At 46.1% G+C, this 21,226-nt stretch overlaps 1 protein-coding gene across 7 annotated transcripts in view; it reads right to left on the bottom strand.

Moving 5' to 3' along the window:
• exoc6 (exocyst complex component 6) overlaps positions 1–21,226 on the bottom strand; it is a 139,633-nt gene that overhangs the window by 97,023 nt on the left and 21,384 nt on the right. For all 7 annotated transcript variants that reach the window (XM_036959708.1, XM_036959709.1, XM_036959710.1 and 4 more), the window contains exon 2: positions 6,329–6,500. In XM_036959708.1, coding sequence (XP_036815603.1) covers positions 6,329–6,500 — 172 coding nt within the window. The remainder of the gene's footprint in view (positions 1–6,328; positions 6,501–21,226) is intronic.

Raw genomic sequence — 21,226 nt, 5'->3', positions numbered from 1 at the left:
TCAACATAGAGGTAGACTAGATAGATCCACTACTATCCCTGGTTCAACATAGAGGTAGACTAGATAGATCCACTACTATCCCTGGTTCAACATAGAGGTAGACTAGATAGATCCACTACTATCCCTGGTTCAACATAGAGGTAGACTAGATTGATCCAACACTATCCCTGGTTCAACATAGAGGTAGACTAGATAGATCCACTACTATCCCTGGTTCAACATAGAGGTAGACTAGATAGATCCACTACTATCCCTGGTTCAACATAGAGGTAGACTAGATAGATCCACTACTATCCCTGGTTCAACATAGAGGTAGACTAGATAGATCCACTACTATCCCTGGTTCAACATAGAGGTAGACTAGATAGATCCACTACTATCCCTGGTTCAACATAGAGGTAGACTAGATAGATCCACTACTATCCCTGGTTCAACATAGAGGTAGACTAGATTGATCCAACACTATCCCTGGTTCAACATAGAGGTAGACTAGATAGATACACTACTATCCCTGGTTCAACATAGAGGTAGACTAGATAGATCCACTACTATCCCTGGTTCAACATAGAGGTAGACTAGATAGATCCACTACTATCCCTGGTTCAACATAGAGGTAGACTAGATAGATCCACTACTATCCCTGGTTCAACATAGAGGTAGACTAGATAGATCCACTACTACCTGGTTCAACATAGAGGTAGACTAGATTGATCCAACACTATCCCTGGTTCAACATAGAGGTAGACTAGATAGATCCACTACTATCCCTGGTTCAACATAGAGGTAGACTAGATAGATCCACTACTATCCCTGGTTCAACATAGAGGTAGACTAGATAGATCCACTACTATCCCTGGTTCAACATAGAGGTAGACTAGATAGATCCACTACTATCCCTGGTTCAACATAGAGGTAGACTAGATAGATCCACTACTATCCCTGGTTCAACATAGAGGTAGACTAGATAGATCCACTACTATCCCTGGTTCAACATAGAGGTAGACTAGATTGATCCAACACTATCCCTGGTTCAACATAGAGGTAGACTAGATAGATCCACTACTATCCCTGGTTCAACATAGAGGTAGACTAGATAGATCCACTACTATCCCTGGTTCAACATAGAGGTAGACTAGATAGATCCACTACTATCCCTGGTTCAACATAGAGGTAGACTAGATAGATCCACTACTATCCCTGGTTCAACATAGAGGTAGACTAGATAGATCCACTACTATCCCTGGTTCAACATAGAGGTAGACTAGATAGATCCACTACTATCCCTGGTTCAACATAGAGGTAGACTAGATAGATCCACTACTATCCCTGGTTGAACATAGAGGTAGACTAGATAGATCCACTACTATCCCTGGTTCAACATAGAGGTAGACTAGATAGATCCACTACTATCCCTGGTTCAACATAGAGGTAGACTAGATTGATCCAACACTATCCCTGGTTCAACATAGAGGTAGACTAGATAGATCCACTACTATCCCTGGTTCAACATAGAGGTAGACTAGATTGATCCAACACTATCCCTGGTTCAACATAGAGGTAGACTAGATAGATACACTACTATCCCTGGTTCAACATAGAGGTAGACTAGATAGATCCACTACTATCCCTGGTTCAACATAGAGGTAGACTAGATAGATCCACTACTATCCCTGGTTCAACATAGAGGTAGACTAGATAGATCCACTACTATCCCTGGTTCAACATAGAGGTAGACTAGATAGATCCACTACTATCCCTGGTTCAACATAAAGGTAGACTAGATAGATCCACTACTATCCCTGGTTCAACATAGAGGTAGACTAGATAGATCCACTACTATCCCTGGTTCAACATAGAGGTAGACTAGATAGATCCACTACTATCCCTGGTTCAACATAGAGGTAGACTAGATAGATCCACTACTATCCCTGGTTGAACATAGAGGTAGACTAGATAGATCCACTACTATCCCTGGTTCAACATAGAGGTAGACTAGATAGATCCACTACTATCCCTGGTTCAACATAGAGGTAGACTAGATTGATCCAACACTATCCCTGGTTCAACATAGAGGTAGACTAGATAGATCCACTACTATCCCTGGTTCAACATAGAGGTAGACTAGATTGATCCAACACTATCCCTGGTTCAACATAGAGGTAGACTAGATAGATACACTACTATCCCTGGTTCAACATAGAGGTAGACTAGATAGATCCACTACTATCCCTGGTTCAACATAGAGGTAGACTAGATAGATCCACTACTATCCCTGGTTCAACATAGAGGTAGACTAGATAGATCCACTACTATCCCTGGTTCAACATAGAGGTAGACTAGATAGATCCACTACTATCCCTGGTTGAACATAGAGGTAGACTAGATAGATCCACTACTATCCCTGGTTCAACATAGAGGTAGACTAGATTGATCCAACACTATCCCTGGTTCAACATAGAGGTAGACTAGATAGATCCACTACTATCCCTGGTTCAACATAGAGGTAGACTAGATAGATCCACTACTATCCCTGGTTCAACATAGAGGTAGACTAGATAGATCCACTACTATCCCTGGTTCAACATAGAGGTAGACTAGATAGATCCACTACTATCCCTGGTTGAACATAGAGGTAGACTAGATTGATCCACTACTATCCCTGGTTCAACATAGAGGTAGACTAGATAGATACACTACTATCCCTGGTTCAACATAGAGGTAGACTAGATAGATCCACTACTATCCCTGGTTCAACATAGAGGTAGACTAGATAGATCCACTACTATCCCTGGTTCAACATAGAGGTAGACTAGATTGATCCACTACTATCCCTGGTTCAACATAGAGGTAGACTAGATAGATCCACTACTATCCCTGGTTCAACATAGAGGTAGACTAGATAGATCCACTACTATCCCTGGTTCAACATAGAGGTAGACTAGATTGATCCAACACTATCCCTGGTTCAACATAGAGGTAGACTAGATAGATCCACTACTATCCCTGGTTCAACATAGAGGTAGACTAGATAGATCCACTACTATCCCTGGTTCAACATAGAGGTAGACTAGATAGATCCACTACTATCCCTGGTTCAACATAGAGGTAGACTAGATAGATCCACTACTATCCCTGGTTCAACATAGAGGTAGACTAGATAGATCCACTACTATCCCTGGTTCAACATAGAGGTAGACTAGATAGATCCACTACTATCCCTGGTTCAACATAGAGGTAGACTAGATAGATCCACTACTATCCCTGGTTGAACATAGAGGTAGACTAGATAGATCCACTACTATCCCTGGTTCAACATAGAGGTAGACTAGATAGATCCACTACTATCCCTGGTTCAACATAGAGGTAGACTAGATTGATCCAACACTATCCCTGGTTCAACATAGAGGTAGACTAGATAGATCCACTACTATCCCTGGTTCAACATAGAGGTAGACTAGATTGATCCAACACTATCCCTGGTTCAACATAGAGGTAGACTAGATAGATACACTACTATCCCTGGTTCAACATAGAGGTAGACTAGATAGATCCACTACTATCCCTGGTTCAACATAGAGGTAGACTAGATAGATCCACTACTATCCCTGGTTCAACATAGAGGTAGACTAGATAGATCCACTACTATCCCTGGTTCAACATAGAGGTAGACTAGATAGATCCACTACTATCCCTGGTTGAACATAGAGGTAGACTAGATAGATCCACTACTATCCCTGGTTCAACATAGAGGTAGACTAGATTGATCCAACACTATCCCTGGTTCAACATAGAGGTAGACTAGATAGATCCACTACTATCCCTGGTTCAACATAGAGGTAGACTAGATAGATCCACTACTATCCCTGGTTCAACATAGAGGTAGACTAGATAGATCCACTACTATCCCTGGTTCAACATAGAGGTAGACTAGATAGATCCACTACTATCCCTGGTTCAACATAGAGGTAGACTAGATAGATCCACTACTATCCCTGGTTCAACATAGAGGTAGACTAGATAGATCCACTACTATCCCTGGTTGAACATAGAGGTAGACTAGATTGATCCACTACTATCCCTGGTTCAACATAGAGGTAGACTAGATAGATCCACTACTATCCCTGGTTCAACATAGAGGTAGACTAGATAGATCCACTACTACCTGGTTCAACATAGAGGTAGACTAGATTGATCCAACACTATCCCTGGTTCAACATAGAGGTAGACTAGATAGATCCACTACTATCCCTGGTTCAACATAGAGGTAGACTAGATAGATCCACTACTATCCCTGGTTCAACATAGAGGTAGACTAGATAGATCCACTACTACCTGGTTCAACATAGAGGTAGACTAGATTGATCCAACACTATCCCTGGTTCAACATAGAGGTAGACTAGATAGATCCACTACTATCCCTGGTTCAACATAGAGGTAGACTAGATAGATCCACTACTATCCCTGGTTCAACATAGAGGTAGACTAGATAGATCCACTACTACCTGGTTCAACATAGAGGTAGACTAGATTGATCCAACACTATCCCTGGTTCAACATAGAGGTAGACTAGATAGATCCACTACTATCCCTGGTTCAACATAGAGGTAGACTAGATAGATCCACTACTATCCCTGGTTCAACATAGAGGTAGACTAGATAGATCCACTACTATCCCTGGTTCAACATAGAGGTAGACTAGATAGATCCACTACTATCCCTGGTTGAACATAGAGGTAGACTAGATTGATCCACTACTATCCCTGGTTCAACATAGAGGTAGACTAGATAGATCCACTACTATCCCTGGTTCAACATAGAGGTAGACTAGATAGATCCACTACAATCCCTGGTTCAACATAGAGGTAGACTAGATAGATCCACTACTATCCCTGGTTCAACATAGAGGTAGACTAGATAGATCCACTACTATCCCTGGTTCAACATAGAGGTAGACTAGATAGATCCACTACTACCTGGTTCAACATAGAGGTAGACTAGATTGATCCAACACTATCCCTGGTTCAACATAGAGGTAGACTAGATAGATCCACTACTATCCCTGGTTCAACATAGAGGTAGACTAGATAGATCCACTACTATCCCTGGTTCAACATAGAGGTAGACTAGATAGATCCACTACTATCCCTGGTTCAACATAGAGGTAGACTAGATAGATCCACTACTATCCCTGGTTGAACATAGAGGTAGACTAGATAGATCCACTACTATCCCTGGTTCAACATAGAGGTAGACTAGATAGATCCACTACTATCCCTGGTTCAACATAGAGGTAGACTAGATAGATCCACTACTATCCCTGGTTGAACATAGAGGTAGACTAGATTGATCCACTACTATCCCTGGTTCAACATAGAGGTAGACTAGATAGATCCACTACTATCCCTGGTTGAACATAGAGGTAGACTAGATAGATCCACTACTATCCCTGGTTCAACATAGAGGTAGACTAGATAGATCCACTACTATCGCTGGTTCAACATAGAGGTAGACTAGATAGATCCACTACAATCCCTGGTTCAACATAGAGGTAGACTAGATAGATCCACTACTATCCCTGGTTCAACATAGAGGTAGACTAGATAGATCCACTACTATCCCTGGTTCAACATAGAGGTAGACTAGATAGATCCACTACTATCCCTGGTTCAACATAGAGGTAGACTAGATAGATCCACTACTATCCCTGGTTCAACATAGAGGTAGACTAGATAGATCCACTACTATCCCTGGTTCAACATAGAGGTAGACTAGATAGATCCACTACTATCCCTGGTTCAACATAGAGGTAGACTAGATAGATCCACTACTATCCCTGGTTCAACATAGAGGTAGACTAGATAGATCCACTACTATCCCTGGTTCAACATAGAGGTAGACTAGATAGATCCACTACAATCCCTGGTTCAACATAGAGGTAGACTAGATAGATCCACTACTATCCCTGGTTCAACATAGAGGTAGACTAGATTGATCCATAGTTTCCATTTCTTTAGCTCTCTTTTTACGCTACTGCTACTCTCTGTTCATCATATATGCATAGTCCCTTTAACCATACCTACATGTACATACTACCTCAATCAGCCTGACTTACCAGTGTCTGTATAGAGCCTTGCTACTCTTATTTCAAATGTCTTTTTACTGTTGTTTTATTTCTTTACTTACCTACACACACACACACACACACACACACACACACAGCTTTTTTTCACACTGTTGGTTTGAGCCTGTAAGTCAGCATTTCACTACACCTGTTATATTCGGAGCATGTGACTAATAAACTTCTATTTGATTGGGTCTCCTGTCTCACCATCAGTTTCTCTGCGTCGGCACGGACTTTCAGCAGCTCGGTGATGGCGTCCACAAACCCCTGGTGGTGGAAGTTACACATCTTCTCTATCTCTCTGTCATGGTTACGGATCCTGACCTCAAGCTTCTCCATAAACCTCTTGTGGGCATTAGGCTGGTCATCATACACAGATCTGAAACACACAAAGTCAGGGAACAGGAGAGTTAGATCTGAAACAGACAAGGTCAGGGAACAGGGGAGTTACAAGGTCAGGGAACAGGGGAGTTACAAGGTCAGGGAAGTTACAAGGTCAGGGGAGTTACAAGGTCAGGGAACAGGGGAGTTACAAGGTCAGGGAACAGGGGAGTTACAAGGTCAGGGAACAGGGGAGTTACAGGGTCAGGGAACAGGGAAGTTACAAGGTCAGGGAACAGGGGAGTTACAAGGTCAGGGAACAGGGGAGTTACAAGGTCAGGGGAGTTACAAGGTCAGGGAACAGGGGAGTTACAAGGTCAGGGGAGTTACAAGGTCAGGGGAGTTACAAGGTCAGGGAACAGAGGAGTTACAAGGTCAGGGAACAGGGGAGTTACAAGGTCAGGGAACAGGGGAATTACAAGGTCAGGGAACAGGGGAGTTACAAGGTCAGGGAACAGGGGAGTTACAAGGTCAGGGAACAGGGGAGTTACAAGGTCAGGGAACAGGGGAGTTACAAGGTCAGAGAACAGGGGAGTTACAAGGTCAGGGAACAGGGGAGTTACAAGGTCAGGGAACAGGGGAGTTACAAGGTCAGGGAACAGGGGAGTTAGATCTGAAACATGATGAATGTCGTCACGGTCACAAGGGGAGAAAGAACGTTCAGATACCAGTCTCCATACATCATCCCACAGAGACATAGCCTGCATCCTATTCCCTATATAGTCACAGGGCTCTGGTCAGAAGAAGTGCACTATGTAGGGAATAGGGTGCAATTTGGGACAGATTTCAAGTTAACAAAAAGGGGTAACAAGAAATGTCATCTAACCAACAGGGTGATCTGGGCTGAGATGTCACCTAACCAACAGGGTGATCTGGGCTGAGATGTCACCTAACCAACAGGGTGATCTGGGCTGAGATGTCACCTAACCAACAGGGTGATCTGGGCTGAGATGTCACCTAACCAACAGGGTGATCTGGGCTGAGATGTCACCTAACCAACAGGGTGATCTGGGCTGAGATGTCACCTAACCAACAGGGTGATCTGGGCTGAGATGTCACCTAACCAACAGGGTGATCTGGGCTGAGATGTCACCTAACCAACAGGGTGATCTGGGCTGAGATGTCACCTAACCAACAGGGTGATCTGGGCTGAGATGTCACCTAACCAACAGGGTGATCTGGGCTGAGATGTCACCTAACGAACAGGGTAGGCTGGGCTTAGATGTCACCTAACCAACAGGGTAGGCTGGGCTGAGATACCAACTAACCAACAGGGTAGGCTGGGCTGAGATACCAACTAACCAACAGGGTAGATTGGGTTGAGATATCACCTAACCAACAGGGTAGGCTGGGCTGGGCTATCATCTAATAAACAGGGTAGTCTGGGCTGAGATATCACCTAACCAACAGTGTAGGCTGGGCTGAGATATCACCTAACCAACAGGGTAGGCTGGGCTGAGATATCACCTAACCAACAGGGTAGGCTGGGCTGAGATATCACCTAACCAACAGGGTAGGCTGGGCTGGGCTGAGATATCACCTAACCAACAGTGTAGGCTGGGCTGGGGTACCACCTAACCAACAAGGTAGGCTGGGCTGAGATACCACCTAACCAACAGTGTAGGTTGGGCTGGGCTGAGATACCACCTAACCAACAGGGTAGGCTGGGCTGGGGTACCACCTAACCAACAAGGTAGGCTGGGCTGAAATACCACCTAACCAACAGGGTAGGCTGGGCTGGGCTGAGATACCACCTAACCAACAGGGTAGGCTGGGCTGGGCTGAGATACCACCTAACCAACAGGGTAGGCTGGGCTGGGCTGATATACCACCGAACAGACAGGGTAGGCTGGGCTGAGATACCACCTAACCAACAGTGTAGGCTGGGCTGGGCTGAGATACCACCTAACAGACAGGGTAGGCTGGGCTGAGATACCACCTAACCAACAGTGTAGGCTGGGCTGGGCTGAGATACCACCTAACCAACAGTGTAAGCTGGGCTGAGATACCACCTAACCAACAGGGTAAGCTGGGCTGGGCTGAGATACCACCTAACCAACAGTGTAGGCTGGGCTGGGGTACCACCTAACCAACAAGGTAGGCTGGGCTGAGATACCACCTAACCAACAGGGTAGGCTGGGCTGAGATACCACCTAACCAACAGGGTAGGCTGGGCTGGGCTGAGATACCACCTAACCAACAGGGTAAGCTGGGCTGGGCTGGGTTGAGATACCACCTAACCAACAGTGTGGGCTGGGCTGAGATACCACCTAACCAACAGGGTAGGCTGGGCTGGGCTGAGATATCACCTAACCAACAGTGTGGGCTGGGCTGGGATATCACCTAACCAACAGGGTAGGCTGGGCTGGGCTGAGATACCACCTAACCAACAGTGTAGGCTGGGCTGGGGTACCACCTAACCAACAAGGTAGGCTGGGCTGAGATACCACCTAACCAACAGTGTAGGCTGGGCTGGGGTACCACCTAACCAACAAGGTAGGCTGGGCTGAGATACCACCTAACAAACAGGGTAGGCTGGGCTGAGATATCACCTAACCAACAGTGTGGGCTGGGCTGAGATACCACCTAATCAACAGTGTAGGCTGGGCTGGGCTGAGATACCACCTAACAAACAGGGTAGGCTGGGCTGAGATATCACCTAACCAACAGTGTAGGCTGGGCTGAGATACCACCTAACCAACAGGGTAGGCTGGGCTGGGCTGAGATACCACCTAACCAACAGTGTAGGCTGGGCTGGGGTACCACCTAACCAACAAGGTAGGCTGGGCTGAGATACCACCTAACCAACAGTGTAAGCTGGGCTGAGATACCACCTAACCAACAGGGTAAGCTGGGCTGGGCTGAGATACCACCTAACCAACAGTGTAAGCTGGGCTGAGATACCACCTAACCAACAGGGTAGGCTGGGCTGGGCTGAGATACCACCTAACCAACAGTGTAGGCTGGGCTGAGATACCACCTAACCAACAGTGTAGGCTGGGCTGGGGTACCACCTAACCAACAGGGTAGGCTGGGCTGAGATACCACCTAACCAACAGGGTAGGCTGGGCTGGGCTGAGATACCACCTAACCAACAGTGTAGGCTGGGCTGGGGTACCACCTAACCAACAAGGTAGGCTGGGCTGAGATACCACCTAACCAACAGGGTAGGCTGGGCTGAGATACCACCTAACCAACAGGGTAGGCTGGGCTGGGCTGAGATACCACCTAACCAACAGGGTAAGCTGGGCTGGGCTGGGTTGAGATACCACCTAACCAACAGTGTGGGCTGGGCTGAGATATCACCTAACCAACAGTGTGGGCTGGGCTGGGCTGAGATACCACCTAACCAACAGTGTAGGCTGGGCTGAGATACCACCTAATCAACAGTGTAGGTTGGGCTGGGCTGAGATACCACCTAACCAACAGGGTAGGCTGGGATGAGATACCACCTAACCAACAGGGTAGGCTGGGCTGAGATATCACCTAACCAACAGGGTAGGCTGGGCTGGGCTGAGATATCACCTAACCAACAGGGTAGGCTGGGCTGGGCTGAGATATCACCTAACCAACAGGGTAGGCTGGGCTGGGCTGAGATATCACCTAACCAACAGTGTAGGCTGGGCTGGGGTACCACCTAACCAACAAGGTAGGCTGGGCTGGGCTGAGATACCACCTAACCAACAGGGTAGGCTGGGCTGGGCTGAGATATCACCTAACCAACAAGGTAGGCTGGGCTGAGATATCACCTAACCAACAGGGTAGGCTGGGCTGGGCTGAGATACCACCTAACCAACAGGGTAGGCTGGGCTGAGATACCACCTAACAAACAGGGTAGGCTGGGCTGGGCTGTGATATCACCTAACCAACAGGGTAGGCTGGGCAGAGATATCACCTAACCAACAGGGTAGGCTGGGCTGGGCTGAGATACCACCTAACCAACAGGGTAGGCTGGGATGAGATACCAACTAACCAACAGGGTAGGCTGGGCTGGGCTGAGATACCACCTAACCAACAGTGTAGAATGGGCTGACATATCACCTAACCAACAGGGTAGGCTGGGCTGTGATATCACCTAACCAACAGGGTAGGCTGGGCTGTGATATTACCTAACCAACAGTGTAGGCTGGGCTGCTGTGGGACAGAGTGGAGGGAGGGCTCTGATAGCCAGTGCACTACCTTGTACACAAAGCCTGAAGTTAGTGCTTTAAAGTCAGTGGGCTGCAGAAGTAATGGGTCAATATTAGGAGACTGAGGCTACATGATCCTTCTAACAGAGAGTCATAACGCCATATGATGGCTAAACAAACACCAAGCTGAGGGTGGTGTGTGAACTGGGAACAAAACAACAGGGTTGAAAGAGATCTGTCCAGTTTGTGAACCTACGACTCCCCCTACTGGACAAAACGCAGAACAGCCACAGCAGAACCAGGAAGTGAAAAGGAGTAGCCAGTCTCGACATACTGCAGGATGGAGCAAATAGGGCTATGAACGGTCAAACTTTTAAACCAAATTGGGAACCATAACGCTGAGAAAAATTCCTAACCAAAAAAAAACACATGTAAAATCACAGTGCAGTTATCACAAAACCTTATTTCAGTGCTGTAGCCTAACTAGACAGTCGACTGTCGAGGCCTGGGGATGTTGTGTCATTTAAATGAAGATTCAGCCATATGAAATAGATGCAGACAGTAAACAGCATAGTGGGTCAATTTCCACAACAACTAAGAGTGTTTGGAAGAACGAGGCTCGACTTCTCCGCTGTTTTGGTGCCCTGGTTACCATATGAAGCAAACCCGTGGACATGGCCAGAAACTGTGTGTGACTGTGTGAGAGTGAATCATCTCACCTCATCTCAATATCCTAGTGAGACATTGCAAGATACAGCTTTTCAATGCTGATAGACAGTCAGAACCGTGCACTAGGCCTTTTTTTCTGATGGCTGACCTGCCAGTATTGAGAGGCCTAGTGCACGGTTCTAAATGTCTGCTTGGTGCCTGACCTGTCAGTACTGATAGAGAAGCCTAGTGCACGGTTCTGACTGTCTGCTGACCTGTCAGTACTGATAGAGAGGCCTAGTGCATGGTTCTGACTGTCTGCTGACCTGCCAGTACTGATAGAGAGGCCTAGTGCACGGTTCTGACTGTCTGCTGACCTGTCAGTAGTGAGAGGCCTAGTGCACGGTTCTGACTGTCTGCTGACCTGCCAGTACTGATAGAGAGGCCTAGTGCACGGTTCTGACTGTCTGCTGACCTGTCAGTACTGATAGAGAGGCCTAGTGTATGGTTCTGACTGTCTGCTGACCTGCCAGTACTGATAGAGAGGCCTAGTGCACGGTTCTGACTGTCTGCTGACCTGCCAGTACTGAGAGGCCTAGTGCACGGTTCTGACCGTCTGCTGACCTGCCAGTACTGATAAAGAGGCCTAGTGCACAGTTCTGACTGTCTGCCAGTACTGAGAGGCCTAGTGCACGGTTCTGACTGTCTGCTGACCTGCCAGTACTGATAGAGAGGCCTAGTGCACGGTTCTGAATGTCTGCTGACCTGCCAGTACTGATAGAGAGGCCTAGTGCACGGTTCTGAATGTCTGCTGACCTGCCAGTACTGATAGAGAGGCCTAGTGCACGGTTCTGACTGTCTGCTGACCTGCCAGTACTGATAGAGGCCTAGTGCACGGTTCTGACTGTCTGCTGACCTGTCAGTACTGATAGAGAGGCCTAGTGCACGGTTCTGACTGTCTGCTGACCTGTCAGTACTGATAGAGAGGCCTAGTGCACGGTTCTGACTGTCTGCTGACCTACCAGTACTGATAGAGAGGCCTAGTGCACGGTTCTGACTGTCTGCTGACCTGCCAGTACTGATAGAGAGGCCTAGTGCACGGTTCTGAATGTCTGCTGACCTGTCAGTACTGATAGAGAGGCCTAGTGCATGGTTCTGACTGTCTGCTGACCTGTCAGTACTGATAGAGAGGCCTAGTGCACGGTTCTGACTGTCTGCTGACCTGCCAGTACTGATAGAGAGGCCTAGTGCACGGTTCTGACTGTCTGCTGACCTGTCATTACTGATAGAGAGGCCTAGTGCATGGTTCTGACTGTCTGCTGACCTGTCAGTACTGATAGAGAGGCCTAGTGCACGGTTCTGACTGTCTGCTGACCTGTCAGTACTGATAGAGAGGCCTAGTGCACGGTTCTGACTGTCTGCTGACCTGCCAGTACTGATAGAGAGGCCTAGTGCACGGTTCTGACTGTCTGCTGACCTGTCATTACTGATAGAGAGGCCTAGTGCATGGTTCTGACTGTCTGCTGACCTGTCAGTACTGATAGAGAGGCCTAGTGCACGGTTCTGACTGTCTGCTGACCTGTCAGTACTGATAGAGAGGCCTAGTGCACGGTTCTGAATGTCTGCTGACCTGTCAGTACTGATAGAGAGGCCTAGTGCACGGTTCTGACTGTCTGCTGACCTGCCAGTACTGATAGAGAGACCTAGTGCACGGTTCTGAATGTCTGCTGACCTGTCAGTACTGATAGAGAGGCCTAGTGCACGGTTCTGACTGTCTGCTGACCTGCCAGTACTGATAGAGGCCTAGTGCACGGTTCTGACTGTCTGCTGACCTGTCAGTACTGATAGAGAGGCCTAGTGCACGGTTCTGACTGTCTGCTGACCTGCCAGTACTGATAGAGAGGCCTAGTGCACGGTTCTGAATGTCTGCTGACCTGTCAGTACTGATAGAGAGGCCTAGTGCACGGTTCTGAATGTCTGCTGACCTGCCAGTACTGATAGAGAGGCCTAGTGCACGGTTCTGACTGTCTGCTGAAAGACGCAAGTGTTTTCGTCCTCGGAAGTACGGCAAACTAATCAGTCTCCTCCGTTCCAAAAACATTGAATCTTCGGAGTCAATTCCTTGCGGAATCAAAATGTTGACAAATCAGAAATGGGAGTCGACGTGCAAGGAGTCGAAGAACCATGACAACACTTTGAGAAGTTAAATGAGAAGGAAATGCAGACTTGGTGAGGTCCAGTAACAGAGGTACAGGGGGCCATGCTTCCCCATCTGAAAAGGCACCGTGAGACCTAAACCATTACTGACCACAGCTGCCTTGTCCATTCACATTTTTATTAGCATTTTAAATGTAAAAAACGTTATCAGTTTAAACGTTCTGATTTTTTTTCTTTCCATTTGTCACATAAGCCACACCAACTCAACGACCTCGACCAGGGAAAGCCTCCCACCGGCTGCAACACCACACGTGAATGGTGCAAACACAAAGACAGGAAAGGCCATAAAGAAAGCCTATTTGGTTGAGTATCTATAACCGACTATTCCTTTATGGCCATTCAGAGCCACAGAAACACAGCTGTGGCAGGTAGTCTGATCACTCTGCTTTCCATAACAGACAAGTATTGTTAATGAATCATTTGTTTGACTTTTCCTCTGAACTACAGGCAGTGAAAGTTGCTGAGGGCTCACCACACAGTGACAGCAACCTAGTAAACACAGTCCACATGGTGGCCAAAGAGGAACACAAGTGTCACAGCCACACTTTGGTTTACCAGAACTGTGTTTCAGCAGGAAACTAACTTCAGTTAACCTCTACTTCCTAATGTGACTGGGATCCTCTTCTGGTCGTCATACCGTGTGAGATCCCTGGGGTTACTACAGCAAACACATCCAAAATCAACTAACAATGAGCTATAACCCTAGCCTAGACCAGAGAGGCTATAGACCTAGCCCAGAGAGGCTATAGACCTAGCCCAGAGAGGCTATTAGCCTAGCCCAGAGAGGCTATAGACCTAGCCCAGAGAGGCTATAGACCTAGCCCAGAGAGGCTATTAGCCTGGCCCAGAGAGGCTATTAGCCTAGCCCAGAGAGGCTATTAGCCTAGCCCAGAGAGGCTATAGACCTAGCCCAGAGAGGCTATAGACCTAGCCCAGAGAGGCTATAGACCTAGCCCAGAGAGGCTATAGACCTAAAGTAGCCCAGAGAGGCTATAGACCTAACCTAGCCCAGAGAGGCTATAGACCTAACCTAGCCCAGAGAGGCTATAGACTTAACCTAGCCCAGAGAGGCTATAGACCTAACCTAGCCCAGAGAGGCTATAGACCTTGCCCAGAGAGGCTATTAGCCTAGCCCAGAGAGGCTATAGACCTAGCCCAGAGAGGCTATAGACTTAACCTAGCCCAGAGAGGCTAGAAGGGCTTTATAAATGTATTTATAAAGCCCTTCTTACGTCAGCTGATGTCACAAAGTGCTGTACAGAAACCCAGCCTAAAACCCCAAACAGGAAGCAATGCAGAAGTAGAAGCACGGTGGCTAGGAAAGAGAGAGTGTTCCAAACCTCGACCAATAACAGCTAGTTTCCCCACATACAACTCCCAGACAGCCCTAGCTAAATTCCTGCTTGAGAAATTGCTCATTGCTGAGAAGCAATTTGTGGTTTATTTTCGACCGTTTGAATTGAATACAATCACAGTAAGGTACTTCATTGTTTCCCAGAAATAATTTGATATTAAAAAAAGGTTAAAAAAAAACATCTGCATTGAACGTTATCAGCTGAAATCCTTAATGGTGAAAACAGCCACGCCCATTTGTGACATTACAACAACAACAGTTGTTACAACAACGAGACGTTTTCTCCTCTCGGACATCATGTGCGATAGAAGAGCACAATATGTACAGCAGTTTATTTTACCACACTGCTCCTCAGCTCTGCAACAGAAACATGAACAACGATGGTGGTGGGGCGGCCGTGGTACCATGTGAGACCGCCTACGGCGGATTCCATCTTTTAACAATAGGCCTGCGTAAGGCCAAAACGGCAAATATTCCAACTTGAATCATTTCTCAATACATGTCAACAATCCTTCCTCCAAAGGACCCTGTGTGGATTACATCACAATCCTGGTCTGTGTTGTTATAGTCTGGTGAGGAATCACCCAACACCAGCAGTTCATGGTAATCAGGCTAGATTGGGTTCAACAAGACTAATAAAAAGCCTCTATTTGTAGTATAGGACGATCATCTTCCAAAGATTCAAATGATATGACCTCACCCTACATTAGACTGGAGTGGAGATAGCACCATGTGGCCTGAACAACAGGGCCTTAACTGGTGTTATCTCTCTGTAATATAGGCCTAGGCTACCTCACCCTACATTAGACTGGAGTGGAGATAGCACTATCTGAACAACAACTGGTGTTATCTCTCTGTAATATAGGCCTAGGCTACCTCACCCTACATTAGACTGGAGTGGAGGATAGTACCATGTGGCCTGAACAACAGGGCCTTAACTGGTGTTATCTCTCTGTAATATAGGCCTAGGCTACCTCACCCTACATTAGACTGGAGTGGAGATAGCACCATGTGGCCTGAACAACAAGGTCTTAACTGGTGTTATCCATGCCTTTGTCACTTCTAGGTTAGACTACTGCAATGCTCTACTTTCCAGCTACTAAATAAACTTCAGTTAGTGCTAAATACGGCTGCTAGAATCCTGACTAGAACCAAAAAATGTGATAATATTACTCCAGTGTTAGCCTCCCTACACTGGCTTCCTGTCAAGGCAAGGGCTGATTTCAAGGTTTTACTGCTAACCTACAAAGCATAACATGGGCTTGCTCCTACCTATCTCTCCGATCTGGTCCTGTCGTACATACCTACACGTACGCTACGGTCACAAGACGCAGGCCTCCTAATTGTCCCTAGAATTTCTAAGCAAACAGCTGGAGGCAGGGCTTTCTCCTATAGAGCTCCATATTTATGGAACGGTCTGCCTACCCATGTGAGAGACGCAGACTCGGTCTCAACCTTTAAGTCTTTACTGAAGACTCATCTTGTCAGTGAGTCATATGATTGAGTGTAGTCTGGCCCAGGAGTGGGAAGGTGAACGGAAAGGCTCTGGAGCAACGAACCGACCTTGCTGTCTCTGCCTGGTGCTGGTGTCCCAGGTCTAAGTCAGAACCTGATTAGAGGGGAATCACCCACCTGGTGTCCCAGGTCTAAACCAGTCCCTGATTAGAAGGGAATCACCCACCTGCTGTCCCAGGTCTGAATCAGTCCCTGATTAGAGGGGAATCACCCACCTGGTGTCACAGGTCTAAATCAGTCCCTGATTAGAGGATTATCACCCACCTGGTGTCCCAGGTCTAAATCAGTCCCTGATTAGAGGGGAATCACCCACCTGGTGTCCCAGGTCTAAATCAGTCCCTGATTAGAGGGGAATCACCCACCTGGTGTCCCAGGTCTAAACCAGTCACTGATTAGAGGGGAATCACCCAGCTGGTGTCCCAGGTCTAAATCAGTCCCTGATTAGAGGGGAATCACCCACCTGGTGTCCCAGGTCTAAATCAGGCCCTGATTAGAGGGGAATCACCCACCTGGTGTCCCAGGTCTAAATCAGTCCCTGATTAGAGGGGAATCACCCACCTGGTGTCTCAGGTCTAAACCAGTCCCTAATTAGAGGGGAATCACCCACCTGGTGTCCCAGGTCTAAACCAGTCCCTGATTAGAGGGGAATAACCCACCTGGTGTCCCAGGTCTAAATCAGTCCCTGATTAGAGGGGAATCACCCACCTGGTGTCCCAGGTCTAAACCAGTCCCTGATTAGAGGGGAATCACCCACCTGGTGTCCCAGGTCTAAACCAGTCCCTGATTAGAGGGGAATCACCCACCTGGTGTCCCAGGTCTAAATCAGGCCCTGATTAGAGGGGAATCACCCACCTGGTGTCCCAGGTCTAAATCAGTCCCTGATTAGAGGGGAATCACCCACCTGGTGTCTCAGGTCTAAACCAGTCCCTAATTAGAGGGGAATCACCCACCTGGTGTCCCAGGTCTAAACCAGTCCCTGATTAGAGGGGAATAACCCACCTGGTGTCCCAGGTCTAAATCAGTCCCTGATTAGAGGGGAATCACCCACCTGGTGTCCCAGGTCTAAACCAGTCCCTGATTAGAGGGGAATCACCCACCTGGTGTCCCAGGTCTAAACCAGTCCCTGATTAGAGGGGAATCACCCACCTGGTGTCCCAGGTCTATATCAGTCCCTGATTAGAGGGGAATCACCCACCTGGTGTCCCAGGTCTATATCAGTCCCTGATTAGAGGGGAATCACCCACCTGGTGTCCCAGGTCTAAACCAGTCCCTGATTAGAGGGGAATCACCCACCTGGTGTCCCAGGTCTAAATCAGTCCCTGATTAGAGGGGAATCACCCACCTGGTGTCCCAGGTCTAAACCAGTCCCTGATTAGAGGGGAATCACCCACCTGGTGTCCCAGGTCTAAATCAGTCCCTGATTAGAGGGGAATCACCCTCCTGGTGTCCCAGGTCTAAATCAGTCCCTGATTAGAGGGGAATCACCCACCTGGTGTCCCAGGTCTAAACCAGTGACTCAGAGGAGAACAATGAACTAAAGCAATAGAACTGGCTTGGAGATCCAGAGTTGAGGATATATATATAAATATGAGAGAGAGAGAGAGAGAGAGAGCCTGGTAGCCTGGAGAAGCTAGCCAGTTATAGCTAGCTAGGATAATTGAAGCTACATGCTGTGCTTTTCCCCCAACCCCATTCAGATAAAACAGCCTCCCCGTTGCTGGCTCCTTGTCACCTACAACCCCATTCAGATAAAACAGCCTCCCCGTTGGTGGCTCCTTGTCACCTACAACCCCATTCAGATACTACAGCCTCCCCGTTGGTGGCTCCTTGTCACCTACAACCCCATTCAGATAAAACAGCCTCCCCGTTGGTGGCTCCTTGTCACCTACAACCCCATTCAGATAAAACAGCCTCCCCGTTGGTGGCTCCTTGTCACCTACAACCCCATTCAGATAAAACAGCCTCCCCGTTGGTTGCTCCTTGTCACCTACAACCCCATTCAGATAAAACAGCCTCCCCGTTGGTGGCTCCTTGTCACCTACAACCCCATTCAGATAAAACAGCCTCCCCGTTGGTGGCTCCTTGTCACCTACAACCCCATTCATATAAAACAGCCTCCCCGTTGGTGGCTCCTTGTCACCTACTCCTCATTTCACCAACTTCATTTGGTAATTTTGCATTTCATTACGTAACCCTCAGTCCACTTGTTACACATTGAGCCTGTTCGATTGGCCAACAAACAACAAGCTAAGTTACACATGAAGTCTACTGGGCACATGTAATAAAAAGCACATTGAAAAGTTAGCCGTTTTATAAATTAAGCATTTTAAATGTCCTTCTATGCCACAATGTCACATGGATTATATATATTTTTCCATTTAGAAAAAGCCTGTGTTTTAAAATAGTCTCACAAGTATTCGAATATTAAAACGTTTGTTTGGATATTTTAATATAGTAATAACCATGCAGATCTCTTTAACACACCCCCACAGATCACAATCTGTCCAGTTTCTCTCGTTCCCCAGAATACCCCTCACATCTCCTGCGTTAGAAAGTAGGAGAGAACGTGAAACCACTGCTGTGGTAAACCCAGTGATGCTTGGGAAGGAAATGAAGATGAACACAGGGTGTGGTCCAACAGCCAGAGCTGTTTGTGAAATAACTAAAGAAGTAAAGAGATCACTGATAAGGTGCCTAGAAAATCTGTTGATTTGTCCGTTTACGTTTTTTTCCCCTCTTTTCTTTCTTTCAGGGTTTCGCTTTCAAAATCACACTTTAATTAATTATTTATTTAAACAACAGAATTGGGTCTTCCAAGTCTTAAAACAACCCACATCAGGAGACGTCTGAGGTCTGAAATAAATAAATCTAAGAAATTTACATTTTGGGGTGTAATTACCCTTGAACCGAAGTGCGCAGCAGCCAGAGACCGTTTGGTGAGCTGTGTTTCTGTAGCGCTCACGTGATTGATGAGTTGGCAAAACAAAAGGCCACTGGATTGATGCAAATAACCATGATATCACTCAGCCAAGATACTTTGTAGTTAACATTTCATTTAGAAGGTGGGGGGGGGGGGTATATCCATCTCTACCAGAAGGTTATCATTAGTATCATCACACATTCCTGTGTTAGTAGTAGTTAACATTTCATTTAGAAGGTGTGGGGGGGGGGGGGGGGGGGAGTATATCCATCTCTATCAGAAGGTTATCATTAGTATCATCACACATTCCTGTGTTAGTAGTAGTTAACATTTCATTTAGAAGGTGGGGGGGGGGGGGGGGGAGTATATCCATCTCTACCAGAAGGTTATCATTAGTATCATCACACATTCCTGTGTTAGTAGTAGTTAACATTTCATTTAGAAGGTGGGGGGGTATATCCATCTCTACCAGAAGGTTATCATTAGTATCATCACACATTCCTGTGTTAGTAGTAGTTAACATTTCATTTAGAAGGTGGGGGGGGGGGGAGTATATCCATCTCTATCAGAAGGTTATCATTAGTATCATCACACATTCCTGTGTTAGTAGTAGTTAACATTTAATTTAGAAGGTGTGTGGGGGGGGGGGGGGGGGGTATATCCATCTCTACCAGAAGGTTATCATTAGTATCATCACACATTCCTGTGTTAGTAGTAGTTAACATTTCATTTAGAAGGTGGGGGGGAGTATATCCATCTCTACCAGAAGGTTATCATTAGCATCATTGCACATCATCATCACACATTCCTGTGCCGTTTACGAAATGTTTCAGAAAGTTGTAGGAAAATACAAATCACTGATGCATTTTGGTCATGAGGTATTGATTAACTTGGTCAAATTATAACATGTTCCAGTCCAATACATTTAGTTGATGTCCTACTAAGTTCAATACATTTAGTTGATGTCCTACTAAGTTCAATACATTTAGTTGATTTCCTACTAAGTTCAATACATTTAGTTGATGTCCTACTAAGTTCAATACATTTAGTTGATTTCCTACTAAGTTCAATACATTTAGTTGACTTCCTACTAAGTTCAATACATTTAGTTGATTCCCTACTAAGTTCAATACATTTAGTTGATGTCCTACTAAGTTCAATACATTTAGTTGACTTCCTACTAAGTTCAATACATTTAGTTGATGTCCTACTAAGTTCAATACATTTAGTTGACTTCCTACTAAGTTCAATACATTTAGTTGATTCCCTACTAAGTTCAATACATTTAGTTGATGTCCTACTAAGTTCAATACATTTAGTTGATGTCCTACTAAGTTCAATACATTTAGTTGACTTCCTACTAAGTTCAATACATTTAGTTGATTCCCTACTAAGTTCAATACATTTAGTTGATGTCCTACTAAGTTCAATACATTTAGTTGATGTCCTACTAAGTTCAATACATTTAGTTGACTTCCTACTAAGTTCAATACATTTAGTTGATGTCCTACTAAGTTCAATACATTTAGTTGATGTCCTACTAAGTTCAATACATTTAGTTGATGTCCTACTAAGTTCAATACATTTAGTTGATGTCCTACTAAGTTCAATACATTTAGTTGATGTCCTACTAAGTTCAATACATTTAGTTGATTCCCTACTAAGTTCAATACATTTAGTTGATTTCCTACTAAGTTCAATACATTTAGTTGACTTCCTACTAAGTTCAATACATTTAGTTGATTCCCTACTAAGTTCAATACATTTAGTTGATGTCCTACTAAGTTCAATACATTTAGTTGACTTCCTACTAAGTTCAATACATTTAGTTGATGTCCTACTAAGTTCAATACATTTAGTTGACTTCCTACTAAGTTCAATACATTTAGTTGATGTCCTACTAAGTTCAATACATTTAGTTGATGTCCTACTAAGTCCAA

This window comes from Oncorhynchus mykiss, chromosome 23 (genome assembly GCF_013265735.2).
Source record: "Oncorhynchus mykiss isolate Arlee chromosome 23, USDA_OmykA_1.1, whole genome shotgun sequence".
Taxonomy (NCBI): Eukaryota; Metazoa; Chordata; class Actinopteri; order Salmoniformes; family Salmonidae; genus Oncorhynchus; species Oncorhynchus mykiss.
Note: the sequence above shows the minus strand (reverse complement) of the source record. Positions and strands in the feature narration are given on the sequence as shown.